Source organism: Antennarius striatus, chromosome 5 (assembly GCF_040054535.1).
Source record: "Antennarius striatus isolate MH-2024 chromosome 5, ASM4005453v1, whole genome shotgun sequence".
Taxonomy (NCBI): domain Eukaryota; kingdom Metazoa; phylum Chordata; class Actinopteri; order Lophiiformes; family Antennariidae; genus Antennarius; species Antennarius striatus.
The window spans coordinates 16,127,501-16,142,500 of NC_090780.1; the positions used below are offsets into that span (position 1 = coordinate 16,127,501).

Sequence of the window (15,000 nt, forward strand, 5' to 3'; positions counted from 1 at the left end):
AGATCCAAAGGCAGTCATCCCTGTCAGAGAAAGTATATGTTTTAGCTTTTGTGGTGCTTTAATTTAATTTTCTTTTCAAACCCCTACCAACACACCATATATCATGCTCTTGGAGGGTTGTTAACTTACTTGATAAATTGTCCCATGTCCTCACACAGTGCTTCACAGCCAGGCCACTTACACTCTCCATGGCCGTAGAGAGGATGGGAGCTGGCGTGCTCCTCGTGACTGAAGAAAGAGAGAGATGCACAAAAAAAAAAAAGAGGAGACCACAGGGAGAAAGTTTTTCATATGTTGTTAAAATATCCACAGAGTGATAGCAGTTACTTTCCCCCAAACCCTAACTCTGTAAGGCAACGCATTAAGTGCCACACTCTCACACACACGCCACACACATGCAAAAGCTGCCTGGAGCAGCAGAAGCATTACTGTAGCCATCTGAGTCTGGTTAGAGTCATTAGTTTGTACAGTTCACAGAGCCAAGAGCAGAGACAGGAGGATCCAGAGGAGTGGGGTCAGTTGCAGAAGGCAGGCAAATAATAGAACTGGTCCAGAAATCTCAGAACACATTCGTTAAGTCCACGATGTGTCTTTCGGTCCTTGGCATATGTGCTCTGCATGTGTGGGTTAGTGTGTGTTCTTACGTTTCAAGGGTTGACACAGAGTCGGCACAGGACCAACCAGCCATGACTGATTGGTGGCGGCTGCCGTCATGTGCTGGTTGTTCTTTTGTGGTGAGTGCGTGTGTGTTTTAGTGTGTGGATGCATCTGTGCATATTTGTGAGGGTGTGTGTGTTTGTTGTATGAGTGTGTGGCGATGAAAGAATAGGTTAAGCTTGGTTTGGGCGCAGGGTAAAATACTGCACACGTGTGTGTGTGTATGTGTGTGTGTGTGTGGGTGTATACGTGGTAGGTCCAGTAGCAGATGTGGTTCAGACCTGGAGTTCTGCCGATGACTGCTGTCTCCACATATATTTACATCACCGTGTATGCGTATGTTTGTATGTGTGTGTGTCTGTGTGTGTCCCAGTGTGTAGAACGAGACGGAGATTCTCTCAAATCAACATCGTAAGGTTGTAAAGGAAAAAAATAAGCATTTGTCTAGCAGATGGAGGCATGTTTCTCTCTCCCTCTTCACTCGGCTTCTTGCTGATAATGTGGACTGGATGAGGCTGGAGCTTGTATGCATGGGGGTTCTGCACATGTGCGTGCGTGTGTGAGAGTGTGTTGCTGTGTGTGTTTGTGTATGTGTGTGTTGACCGTACTTGACAACTCAGAAGTACCTCAGACAGCAGACATGACAAACTGCTGGCAAACACACATCAGCCATGCAGTAGCTTAGTAGGCTAACACACTAATGCTAAATAGAAATACAGAGGCTCATAATTATAATAATAACAATAATAATTATTATTATTATAATAATTATAATAATGATGATGATGATATTATTATTATTATTGTTATTATTATTATTATTATTATTATTATTATCATTATTATTATTATTATTATTATAATTATTATTATTATTATTAATAATAATAATAATAATAATAAGGGTCAAAAATACCATTAGAAAAGGGAGTGAATAAGCAGTGAATAAGCAGTCCGCAGCCCTTGTATGTGTGTGTGTGTGTGTGTGTGTGTGTGTGTGTGTGTGTGTGTGTGTGTGTGTGTGTGTGTGTGTGTGTGTGTGTGTGTGTGTGTGTGTGTGTGTGTGTGTGTGTGTGTGTGTGTGTGTGTGTGTGTGTGTGCCACTCACTGGCTGCTGGGGGGCTGGCCACTTTTGGAGTAGAGGGGGGCATGGTCGTCTCCGCTGTCTGCCTTGGTGATGGAGGATATCCACTCAAACAGCCTGGCTCTAAAACATGGAGACAGAGCCGTGAGTACTGGACACAGACGGGGGTCGGCATGCAGTAAAAATGCTGTGCAGCATCTCAGGACAGAAATGACAGATCTATACCCTACATCGTTAACTTAAACACCCCCCCCGTACCTGTCTCTCTTTGGGGTGTGGCTCTGTCCGTTGGCCAGGCTGTGCAGTGAGATGTGAGCGCTGGCAGCTTTGGGGTAGGCTGAGGTAGAATTGCAGCTGTTGGTGCTCAGGTCCAGGCCCTCGGCCTGTTTTAGGGCCTCCTCGCTGTTGGGCACCCCTGACACTTCCTTCCACAGCTGCTGGAGGTCCGACGGACACATTGCTGCAGAGACAGAACACATTTACAAGAAGACCTTGGTTTTCGAACGCTTTAGACATCGAACAAATTGGAATTCGACCAAATAATTCGGAATTTTTTTGTCTTAGAAGTCTAAAAAAAATTTGGAAGTCGAACGCGAAACAAACGCCTTTTTGGGGCAACCGTGGCTCAGTGGTATCACGGGTCGTCCAATGATTTTAGATCGGTGGTTCCATTGCTGCTCCAGCCGAATCATTTGTCGTTGTGTCCTTGGGCAAGACACTTTACCCTCCTTGCCTCCAGTGGGGCATTCGCTGGTGTGTGAATGTGTGTGATTGTTCTGCTGGTGGTCGGAGGGGCTGTAGGTGCAGATTGGCAGCCACGCCTCCGTCAGTCTGCCCCAGGGCAGCTGTGGCTACACACGTAGCTTACCATCACCAAGTATGAATGAGGAGTGAATGAATAATGGATCCAATGTAAAGCATCTTTAAGAGTCCAGAAAAGTGCTATATAAATCTAATCCATCATCATTATTATTATTATTATTATTATTATTATTATTATTATTATTATTATTATTATTATTATTATTATTATTATTATTATTATTATTATTATTATTATTATTATTTCTCGCCGCCAAGCGCGAGAAAAGGTGAGAAAAGTCGAGAGAAAACGTGACGGTTAATGTGCTTTTTATTTTAGTTTGCTGTATTCAATAATTTTTCACTTAATTTGCATTCCATTGCCTATGGTGTGAGTTACGATATCTTAAACTTCTGTCCAAAAGACGAAGCTAACCTGATTATGTCAATGTTTTTTTTCTTCTTTCTTTCTCGTGTTTGCTTCTTTCTTTTACATTTCTTTGATACTTTTCACTACTATACAATGTGATATATAGATGACATTATGAAATAACATATTATGTTGAAAAAAGGTAGTTTTCTAGCGTCTTGGAACGGATTAAGACCATTTACAGTATTTGTAATGGGAAAAATGTATTTGGAATTCGAACAAATCGGTATTCCAACAGCCTTCCGGAATGAATTGTTGTTGGAAACCGACGTTTGCCTGTACCTCACTCGATCAAGCCCACGTGTTCACTGCAAAAGTGAGAATATATTGCGTTTCATTTATAAATTTCTTTAGTGCAGAAGTGATGTCACAGAAGATTAATTGACTTTTTTAACTCATGTTGAAGTGAGTGAAACAATTATGAGAAGTCATGCATGTTTTGTTGCTTTTCTCAATAACTGAATAACAGTAATTTCCTAATCTCCAACTGTGACGACTGCACCAGCATCACCGCTCCAGTCAGCACTACCGCCCTGAACATGGTGGGTGCCCACTTTTTGCTCTGTCTAATCACAGCTTTATTATTCCTGCTCTAATTTCATAGTGCAAGAGACGCCTAACATGCAACAGCCAGCTCCAATGGATCTTATCGTGCACGTGCATGCAAGCACACACACACACACAAGCACGCACACATGCCTCTGCACGTAGACACACATACACAAGACCTCGCAACAATCCAAATATTATGTCTGCTTTGTCTGCATTCTTATGTGGTCCCGCCAAAACAAAAGTTCTCACTCTAGAGGAATGAGGCAGTTTGAGTATGGATTTCTGCGTGTGTGTGTGTGTGTGTGTGTGTGTGTGTGTGTGTGTGTGTGTGTGTGTGTGTGTGTGTGTGTGTGTGTGTGTGTGTGTGTGTGTGTGTGTGTGTGTGTGTGTGTGTGTGTGTGTGTGCGCAGGAGGAGTTGGGACAAGAAACCCGACCAATCCTTGGACACACCCAGAGAGTGAAAGTGTGAAGTTGTTAAGAGTTGTTAAGCTGTTAGTTGTTTTTTTTTCTTTTGACTAATTACAACAAATACCTCACTTAGAAATATAAAAAAACCTGATTCGCAGGCAAAGAATACTTCTACTTAAGGTCTTGCTACTGATGAGCTTAACAATCAAGCAACCTCAGCAACAAGAAATCCCAAATTTTTCTTCAAATTCTTGAAGATGTATTCACACAATATCCCCCGGCTGCTGTCGACAGACACGTAGAGAACAGTATTTGACAGGACGAAGGTGCTCTTTCTTCCAGTTAAATGCGCACACCCACATCTGGCTGTGGTTATGATTATTTCGCATTAGAAGGTGCGGTCTAGCGGGATGAAGTCAAATCTAATGGATTATTTTTTATATGAGAGCGAGGAAACAGCTGAAACAGTTAAATCCTCGCACACACACATCCATGATGAGCACTCAGAGAAATCACTTTTGTTTGAATTAATGCGCTCTCTATTTTTTATTTTTGGTCCAATAATGCAAGATATCTGGAAAGTCCATCACTATATTTAAAGAAATAAACAAATACCTCAGTGGGGCCCCTTGTGTCTGTGTCTGCCCCCCCCCCCCTTTGCCGACTACTCACCAGACACAACTGCCCTTTGAGGCGGAGGCAATAGTGAGCACGGTTGTGTGTGCGGATGTAAGTGTTAATGCATGTGTGTTTGTGTGTTTGTGTGGCATGGCTGGTCAGAGGAATGCTCGGGCTCACGCCTGGCTGAGCCGTCACAATGGAGGGGCTCTTTCTGCACTGCAGGGAAATTCCACTGCGATACGAAGGGAGAGATAAAGAGAAGGAGATGCCGATGCTAAGTGTCTGCAACTATCTGAAAAAAAACCCCAAAACACTTCCAAACGCACTATCCAAAACTGTAACTTCTATCACTCTCTGCATAATCTCTGTCAGTACACACACCTTAAACCCCAAGCATCTAACAGCAAGCATCCCATTGTGTTTGTTCATTTTTTTTGGTTGTACATTAAATTGACTTTTTAGAAATTAATTTAATTGAAGGTTTTTTTCTTTGAGTATGCGATCGCGTATGTGTGTGACTGCAGACGCACACAAACACACACACGATACAGATCAGGCAGATGGAGAGTGGGAAGTAGCCTGTTCAGTCAGCTCAGTCGTTGCTATAGCCGCCTTTAAACCTCTTCAGAGCCCCTTGAGCATTCATCGTGTAGTGCACATGCATGTGTTAGACATTACTGTGTAAGCGATTAAAGTGGACACACACACTCACACACACACACACACACATACATACAAATGTGTGTTCACGAAGGGCGGGTCAGTCAACAGTCAACTTTTATCCTTCTAAAACCATTCTGACAAAATAAAGGGACTGTGGTGGAAGCTAAATATGGCGACAAATAAAAAATTCAGCAGGCACAGCAATAGCAAAACGATGATGCTTTTGTAAGACACACACCCACACACACAACTGTACGCACACATGCACAAGCCTTCAACCAGGGGTCTTACTCACACATTTTACCTATTATCCAAATGAGTACCTTCAGCAAACCAACCAATCAGGTTTTCCTTTCATGTTTTATAGGCTGATTAACTTAACAGGCTTCACATTCAGCTGTTGGTACAGACCTTTGCATGCGTGTGTGTGTGTGTGTGTGTGTGTGTGTGTGTGTGTGTGTGTGTGTGTGTGTGTGTGTGTGTGTGTGTGTGTGTGTGTGTGTGTGTGTGTGAGATCACTTGTGGCCATGTGTTGTGTATATAAATGTGACCATGCAGTACCTTGCTGCAGAGACTGCATGGTGGCAGTGGGCTGCAGTGGAACCAGGCCTTGTCTCTGGAGGTTGAGGATATGCTGCTGCTGGAGCTGCTGCATCTGGATCAGCTGCTGCTGGAAGGCCAACTGCTTATTGCCTAACTGCTGTCATTCAGAAGACAGAGAGAGACGCAGGGTAGAAAAGTAAAAGGCAAGTTAGGTAAATCTTCCATTTCACACATCAATTTCCTTATTTTTGGCTTGTTGTAAACTTTAAAAAAAAAAATTTTGGTTGACTCTTCATCAAAACATGCAAGCATACTGATTTGGTGTGGATCTGCAAAATTTAATCTGCGACAGACAAATGACTTCTTAAAGAAAATCTTCAACTTTAAAACTTTTTTTTGAAAAATATCACATAATTCCATATTAGTTTTGAGTGGCTGTAACTTCTTTCAGTAAATCTATTTTTAATTTTCTCTTTAACGAAATAAAAATCTTGAGCACCTGCTGTTAAAGAAATGAGAACTACGTGGCCCGAGTCCAGAAAATTGGGTCTTTAAAGGAAGCCTGAAGTCAAACACTGAGAACAGGAAGAAAGGGAAAGAGGGAGGTTGAAGGGAGAGTGGGAGAGACTACACGGCGCGTGGCGATAATGTCAGTGTGTGTTACGGTGATAAATGTCCCCTTTCCTGCTCTCCCAGTCTGGGGCAGACCTGACCTGTGCTGCACTGTTTGAAGTCCCCCTTGACCATCCCTCGAGAGAAATGGACTTTATCTCTCACAGATAACTAGAAGGGGGGGGTGGGGAGCATAAATAAAAACTACTTGAGAAACTGCTCATTGTGTGTGCATGTGTGTGTGTGTGAGTATGAGTGTGTGAGTGTATGTGTAAAAGTGTGGCAGACTGGAACTCTGAAACAGAGAGGATCTCACAGGAAGGGCAGAAAGGTCACTTCCTTTCAGACTTGGTACCACGGGAGAAGAAGTCTGATGGCTGTGCGTTGTGTGTAGGAGGGTGCATTTAGGGAGGTGCAAGGGAGCGTATAGACAAGCAAGCACAGAAACCATTATTCACAAAAGAAAAACAGAGAAGGATGAAAAATGGGGAACTTGCTAAACAATATCTGTTTCCAACTAAACACATTTAAATACCTGCAAATAAAAAGTGTTTTACTGTAAATAATATTTGCTGTGACTCTGGAGCAGTTTCATAAACGTATTCACAGGCATTTATATATTTTGTAACCATAACATTAGTTTTGATTGATGAAATATAATAAAAGTAGCCAGAGAGGAAGTTAATGCATGTTGCACATCACAGTTTGCATTTTGCAAATCTGGAGAAATCAGCCCCTGATCGGGGAGAAAACAGAAATAAAGCTTGCTGGTGGTTTTGACGGGGATTGGCTGCACCAGGTCAGACAACTCACATCCTACCGTCCATCCTATTGTCTGCTGCTTGTCCACTCAGTTGTGTGAGTTATGTTGTCATATTGAAAGGCGAGTGTAATTTGTAAAAAATAATTTCAAGCCTGTTCACAGTCAAAGTCTGTGCTTTGCAGTTAGTTTTTTTCCCAATGTGATTTGCCTATTTTAGTGCAATAACTGTTTTAACACAGTGAGAATGTCCTGAATGAACAATTTCCTCTCTTTCTAGTTCTTTCTTTCACCCCTGCCACGTTCATCTGTCCCTTGTTCTCTCCTGAGATATGGCCATAGCTCCTTAAAAACACACATTGTGAGTGTGTGCATGTGGGCGTGCATGTGTGTGTGTGTGTGTGTGTGTGTGTGTGTGTGTGTGTGGGTGTGTGTGCCTGTGTTCTGTTTACATTAGCTGTGGCTGAGTGGCCAAAGCTAGCGCAGTAACAGGCTGTCAATGTGATTTATGAGCACATCACACATTGTCTGAGCCTGCCACTCACACAGACAGTCACACACACGTACACACACACACACACACACACACACACACACACACACACACACACACACACACACACACACACACACACACACACTCACACACACACACACACACACACACACACACACACACTCCAAATGGACACACAGACATCTCTCGTGATGGTCAGAGTCACTTCATTAAGCTGACTCCTGACCAGTCCCATATGCACCGGCGACGCACAAAAACACTTTCCGAGCGTATTCGTAGTCTTTCCTTCGATGCATCACTTCTACGCAGACAAGAAAGTGAAAAGGAATTGAAGGCAAGAGGGAAAGGGCCAAAAGTCATAGTCATTCGAGCTCAGACAGTTCTCTTCTCACTCTTTCGTTCACTGTCTCCTCTATATAGTGCACTTCTCTTGCTTTCTCGGTGCAATCCAAAGTTAGTTTGAATCCTCTTCCAGCAGTTGGTCTACTTCACCAGATGCAGTTTGTAGCTTTGGGTGGTGGAGGAGGGGGTCATATTTATCTGATTGTTGGTTAGTTTTCAGTTTTGGTATTAATGACATGAGCAAAACAAACCTTACATAAATGAAAAACAAGCCCTGCATCAGTACCTGGCAGCACCTGCCTGATAAGGGAAGGTATTAGCGGCTACTGAAAGGTGGTTTTGGTGTTGATTGATGCAAAAAAAAAAAAAAAACAGCGGCTGCTGAATGGCCTTAGTCATATCAGCTGTATGCAGCTCTGTAGGGAGGCATATTCCCCCAACTGTATGTGTGTTTGTGCGGTGAACCATCACACGTCAAACCTCTCCCTCTATGCATGTATGGGTGTCTGTGTGACCAGTGTTTGCACTTGTCTAGTTGTTACAGGACAACAAAACTGAAAACTGGGACAGCTGAGAGGGGGGGGGGGGGGAGAAAAGGGAAAGCGATTCAGACACCCTCTCAAACATGCGAGTCAACCACAACTGGTTTGCTTTGGTCATGGTTGAATTGGCTGACCGCTGTCGGCGAGGAGTTAGACTGGAGGGGGGGGTTGGGGGCGTCTGCCCACTGGGAGATAGGCATGCAGGAGAGGAAGAGGAAGAAGGGGAGAAATCTAGGATGTGTCTTCTCATGCGTTTATCGGAAAAGTCTCACGAGTCCCTTTTCCCTCTCTTGTCTCTGACATCATCCGCTGTGTGTTTTGGTGTATTCAGGTAGCAAAAACGTCTCTATTATATTCATAGAGTATACACTGTATAGACAGTACCCACACACACAACCAGGCACAAACACACACACACACACCCTCTTGTAAACAGAGGTCCTGACAGTAATCTTGTCTGATCGATTGAGATCCTCTTTGTTGTGCCCCGACGTGATCCCTCTTGATCCTCGATTATCCCGCTGTACCACAGCTCCGCTTTAACCCGCTACCGTGTGTGCAATGCTGCTCATGCATATTTGTGTACGCGTGAACAGAAAGAAAGTGAAAACGAGGGAGGCTTCTTATGCTGGCGGGGTTAATTGACAATTAAAAAGGCTGGCGGAACCCCGCCTACGGAGAGATTTTACCTTGGGCTTATAGCTGAAAGCATGAAAACGAACACTCTGCACACCTTCGCCTCCCTGTTTGTTCACACAGCAATAAACTTCAGGAAAAAGGGATTTTTAAAAGCACCCAAGGAAATAAAACACTTATATCTCCTGAATCAACTGCTCCGATGGTTCTGGGAGGCAGACCTAGTTGTTAATCAGAAGGTTGTCGGTTTGATCCTCACATTTGTTTAAAAAAAAAATCCTTGAGCAAGGGAGCTCCTGATAAGCGGGGCAGCTTCTCTTACGACAGACTTATGCCATTGGAGGGGCAGTTTTGCGAGGCCCTTTGAGGAGTCCAACGGCTGCATGAAAATAATAACATTTCCTAATATGTTCTGTTTGCTGTATATGAGTGCTTGTGTGTTTGAGAGCGTGCTCGAGCTGGGTGAGTGTGTGTCTGGTGAAGTTCACCTCTTTTGCTGCTTGTTTCCCAGCCTGCTGCTGCTGCTGCTGCTGCTGCTGAGTCAGAAGCTGCAGATGCAACTGTTCCTGCTGTTTCTTGTAATACTCCTGTAACTGGAGACAGACAAAGAAGGGGAAAGCAGGGTTAGGGGAGGGGGGTCTGAGGCGAACGAGTCACATCGCGCTTTTTATTAACCTCAACAACACCGCAGTCGTCCAACAGAGAAACGTGCCTCCGCAGTCAGACGCCACAGTTTATTTTAATGGTGGTGGGTGCTTTATTGACAAACCACACACAACAAACAAATACAGAAGAGAGAAAATGACGGCTGATGCTGTGCGTCAGTGTTGGCGTATAATTCTCAGCCCATGTAGAGTTCAAGTGCTGAACAAGATCAAGCTGTTGCACAATGCAGTCAGGCAGCAGAAGTGTAAAGAAGAAGCTGACATGACTGAAAAATGACATCTAAGCACATGCTCTCTGTCTCACACACACACAAACACACACAGGCACACGCTATCATGCAAGTTTAGTCAACATCTTTTCTCTTCTGTGATCTTACAGTTAAACTATTGTGGAGTGTTTGTTTCCTCATCGGATCGGCGACTTGATTCCCCAGCTTCCCCCCTCGCAGTCTACATGTCGAAGCATCATTGAGTAAGATACTGGAGCCAAACCAGTCAGTCAGTGCTCAACCCAGCCCAGAAGAACTGGGAGGAATGCACACCAGGCTCCTCAGACTGGCCACAACTTGTGTGTTTGTTTGACTTACTAATCACTAATTTACTCAGGAAGTTCCATCACGATTCTAATCTCGCTGAGAGGTGAGCAGAGCTGACAGGAAAAAAAAAAAAACAACTCACACTGACCACAGTGTGTGCCCCTGTGTTTGCCTAATGGGTGAGGAGGGGGGGGGGGGCACATCCTCTTGAGAACAGCCTGTACATGTGTCTGTCTGCAGTTTGTCTTTGTTTCATGGTGCGTCAAACGTTCAAAGAGGCTTTTCAGCAGAAAATGACTTCACAACGCAGCAGTTGTTTCAGTCCCTCACCAGTTTGACCCGGCAGCGAGCAGACTACACAGCACTGCCCATCCTTACCACACACACACACACACACACACACACACACACACACACACACACACACACACACACACACATTGTAATGTTCCTGTTCTTTCTGTGTCGTTTTATGTTTTGAGTTACTCCAACCGTAACTTACCTTTTTTTTTTTTTTTTTTTTAGGTTATCACACTCTGTTCTTCTGTACGGCAAGTCCTTAAATTATTTTAAATACAACACTCATTCCTCCTCGACACTCTTTCTTTCCCATCTGCCTTTCTCCTCTCTTTTATTGTTCCTAAGGCAGAGTTAATCTCTCTTTTCCGCATCACTAGCACTGATCACCTCCTCGTCAGACAGACAAATGCATATGGTACACTCACACACACACACACACACACACACACACACACACACACACGCTCGACTGGAGAGTGTTGAGTTGAGGGAATAATTAAGTGATAATTAAGGTCTTTTTAATGATTTGATTCAGTGGCTCTGAGCATTAAGAGTAGGCATAAGTGAGGCACTCACCTCTCCAGCCTATTACTGTGACCTTGACTTTAGTGAACACACCACAAACGCAAGAAATACAGGCGGAGTGGCTGTGGTAATGTAAAGGTTAGAGGAAAGTTAAAGGTTAGAACACACACACACACACACACACACACACACACACACACACACACACACACACACACACAAGTCTAAAAAAGTCACTGTACAAACACACTGCTTTACTGCGTAGCAGTGGGCCGTAAACCTTACTGTAAAACGCTGAATTGCCATGGGGATATGAAATTTAATGCTTCAGTGAGTGATATCTTGGTTGATTGTTCTGAACATGCACATCTGTGTGTGTGTGTGTGTGTGTGTGTGTGTGTGTGTGTGTGTGTGTGTGTGTGTGTGTGTGTGTGTGTGTGTGTGTGTGTGTGTGTGTGTGTGTGTGTGTGTGTGTGTAAAACTGCCTGATTTGCAGATATACACTAAGAGCAAATCCATACTGTGGTTAATTAAGTGGGAGAGCAATGTTAAACTCAGTGGTTTTAATACCTGCATACTCTCGTGTGTGTATTACCCCCCCCCCCCCTGTCTCCTTTTTCCTCACCAGAGAAAAAAGTGCTGGTGAAGGGTTCTTCACCATCTGCATGTCTGTTTCCAGAAAGCCAGCACATTTCTCATTTCCATTATGATACATGTTGTAAGATCTTCACACTGCAATTCATTCTTGCCTAAAGCTAGTGCTCCTTATTAAATCTATGTAGGGCTCTGGCCTTGACTTGACTGTTACAGTGTGTGTGTGTGTGTGTGTGTGTGTGTGTGTGTGTGTGTGTGTGTGTGTGTGTGTGTGTGTGTGTGTGTGTGTGTGTGTGTGTGTGTGTGTGTGTGTGTGTGTGCGCGTGTGTGTTTTCTAGGCATCCAATGCCACAATCACTCCATCTCCACTCTGCTAATAATCCTCTTCACAACTTTTACAAGTCGCTTATGTGTTTCCCATGTGTAGGTAGGAGGTCACAAGTTGATGTTGCCAGATACTTGACAGATCTGTTGCAGATGAAGAGTGTTTATTGGTTTGTGTCGACATGGCAACCTTTCTATCACCTGCCAGGCTTTAACACACACTTCTGAATCATTATGATTCACTGACTCATATTAGAGGCCTGAATGTGTGTGTGTGTGTATGTGTCTAAGCAGGTGGGCGAAAGCACCTTCTCTTCATAACACTGCTAAAGAGGAGGAGGTACTCAAAGTGAATGTGTGTATATGAGCAGATGTGTGTGTTTTTTTCTTCAAATATTTCCAAGCAGTAAATAAGATACAAGCACACCAGGTGTGTGTCATCACCTACTCAAAGAGACACATTCAAACATTGCAGGCCTGGGGCTGTGTGTGTGTGTGTGTGTGTGTGTGTGTGTGTGTGTGTGTGTGTGTGTGTGTGTGTGTGTGTGTGTGTGTGTGTGTGTGTGTGTGTGTGTGTGTGTGTGTGTGTGTGTGTGTGTGTGTGTGTGTGTGTGTTTTACCTGCTGTAGCATTAGAGCCTGCTGTTGCTGCAGCAGGGCCTGGAGCTGAGGTGGAGACAGTATCTGTTGCATCTGCTGTGGAGTGATCATCTGTGGGCTCATCATGGCCATGGACACTGGCACCTAAAGATAACACACACACAGAAACACAAACACACACATATATGTTTAGTTAGTGATCCTAAGAGACTGGTTTGGAGAAGTAAGACAGTTCAGTCAATAAGACAACAACATTTATTTAATTTTCATTGAGGGGAAGGAGGTTTTATATCCTGCAGAACCTGCACACAGTTAAGGGCGATCGTGCTAATCCTTTTGATTACAAAAGGTGTGCTGTCTTTTATTTCCAGTCAGTCACCACATAGAACAAATCATAACATCAGATTAAGATGAAATAGACCGACACCACATAGCACACAATGAGTGTTGATGGTTTTCTACACAAGGAAGGCATTGTAAAAAAAAAAAAAAAAGCAGAAAAAAAGAAAAGAAAAAGAAAGACAATTACTGACAACAGGGATAAAAAAGGCCCGATATGCTATCTCTTTATAAGATATAAATTCTTATCTGCTCCCATAAACACATGATTAGAACTACCTCCTCTTTCCACACAGTCAAGGCTGGCTAAGAAGAAAGGAACAACAAATTGTCTATCTGATGAGATGTCTATCTTATCAGATTGAGCTGCAGGCAGGCAGAGACAGACAAAGAGAGAGAGGGGGAAAGAGAGAGAGAGAGAGAAAGAAAAAGAAAGATTCTTACATGGTGAGTCTTGCAGACGCATATGTACCGTGCAAAGAAATGTCCATCCGATTACAAGGAATGCAAATCTCAATGCAAACTGGCCACATGAATCAAACACTGAGATATGAATACACACATAAATGCTGAATATATTTAGTGCACATGATCCTGCTACTAAAATCCTCTTGTATTTATTAGATGGATTTAGGATCGAGAAAACACTGAGGGGTTTTTAAAGATGTATTTTGAGTGAAACAATGGGTAAAATCTATCGATAAACTCCCTTGTCTCATCAATACAGTCCTTTCCATGAGAAAGTGATGGCTGTTTTAAAGAAGAATACAAGGATGAGTTACCCACTGTGGAATTGGTCATTTATCTATATTCACACCGTGATGAAATCTCAATCTTCTGGCACGGTCGAGCTATGTGTTTGTGTGTGTGCGAATGTGTGTGGGCATTTAAGTGTCTGCATGTGTAGGGAGCTCTCATCAGACCAGTCGATCTACTCACCACCTGAGGGGATGGCAGGTAGGACGGGTGATGGGGAGAGTGGATTGTACAGACGAGAGCAAGAGAGGGGACGAGCTGTCACTGCTAAATTAAATCTGTAAAAAGCTGATTTGACTTTGTAAACAAGATTGGCCATAAATACTAAAACAGATTTGCTCCACCCGGCCCCCTTTTTCTCCTCCCTGCCTCCCTCCTTCCATCCATCTCTTGTCTCTTTTTCTCTCTGGATGCCTGTCAGTGGTCTCATACTCTACCGTTATCAAACCCAGCTTCCATAACTAAACTCACACAGGATAGGTTGGAGAGGGAAGGACTGGTGTGTGTCTCCCAAAGTGGAGACATGTTGAAGTATGTTCAGAACATGAGCTGTAGCGCTGTAATTGTGTGCATGCTTGAGCTCAAGAAGTAGAAGGAGAAGAGGGAGAAGAAGAAGAAGAAGAAGAAGAAGATATGATTTGGTTTTTAAAATCACGCTTATTCACAAAAGCTGAATTACAAGATAGCGACGCTGACATGAAATCCAAAAGAGATTTACACAAACAGAAACTCAAATTTCAACAAGTAATATAGGTATGAGCATAAGCAAAATATACGAGAATTAAACCAACCACTGACTGAACATAAGTTCCTCACTCAACATGGAACATAAGACACCTTTGACACACCATAAGTTTGTAAAAGTGCTAAATCATTCATAGCTCTGAAATAGTTCGAATCAATTTTGATTCTTGCTTGACACATTCTTCTTAAAATGACTTCTGCCCTGCAGTCAGACAAACCTTCAACCTTTTTCTTCCTGCTTAGATAAATTTCCATCTTTGCTTGGCCAGAAGAAAGTTTAGAATCTGCCAATCCTTTTTTGATTCTTCCTGCATTTCAAACCAATAATGTACACCTGTTTGTTGAAAACACGACCGAATGAGAGAAAGATTCTCTCTAAAAACAGGAACAGATTGTCGAATCTAGGAAGCAGTGAAAAACTGTTTCTCTGCAAAAACAGAACAGAGTTT

At 43.2% G+C, this 15,000-nt stretch overlaps 1 protein-coding gene across 3 annotated transcripts in view; it reads right to left on the reverse strand.

The window, feature by feature from the left end:
- foxp4 (forkhead box P4) overlaps window positions 1-15,000 on the reverse strand; it is a 94,979-nt gene that overhangs the window by 19,522 nt on the left and 60,457 nt on the right. For 2 of the 3 annotated variants that reach the window (XM_068314820.1, XM_068314819.1), the window contains exons 4-9: window positions 12,734-12,856; window positions 9,658-9,762; window positions 5,779-5,917; window positions 2,000-2,201; window positions 1,766-1,864; window positions 130-228 (exon numbers count right to left, since the gene is read on the reverse strand). In XM_068314820.1, coding sequence (XP_068170921.1) covers window positions 130-228; window positions 1,766-1,864; window positions 2,000-2,201; window positions 5,779-5,917; window positions 9,658-9,762; window positions 12,734-12,856 — 767 coding nt within the window. The remainder of the gene's footprint in view (window positions 1-129; window positions 229-1,765; window positions 1,865-1,999; window positions 2,202-5,778; window positions 5,918-9,657; window positions 9,763-12,733; window positions 12,857-15,000) is intronic. The other variant, XM_068314821.1, reaches the window with a different exon arrangement.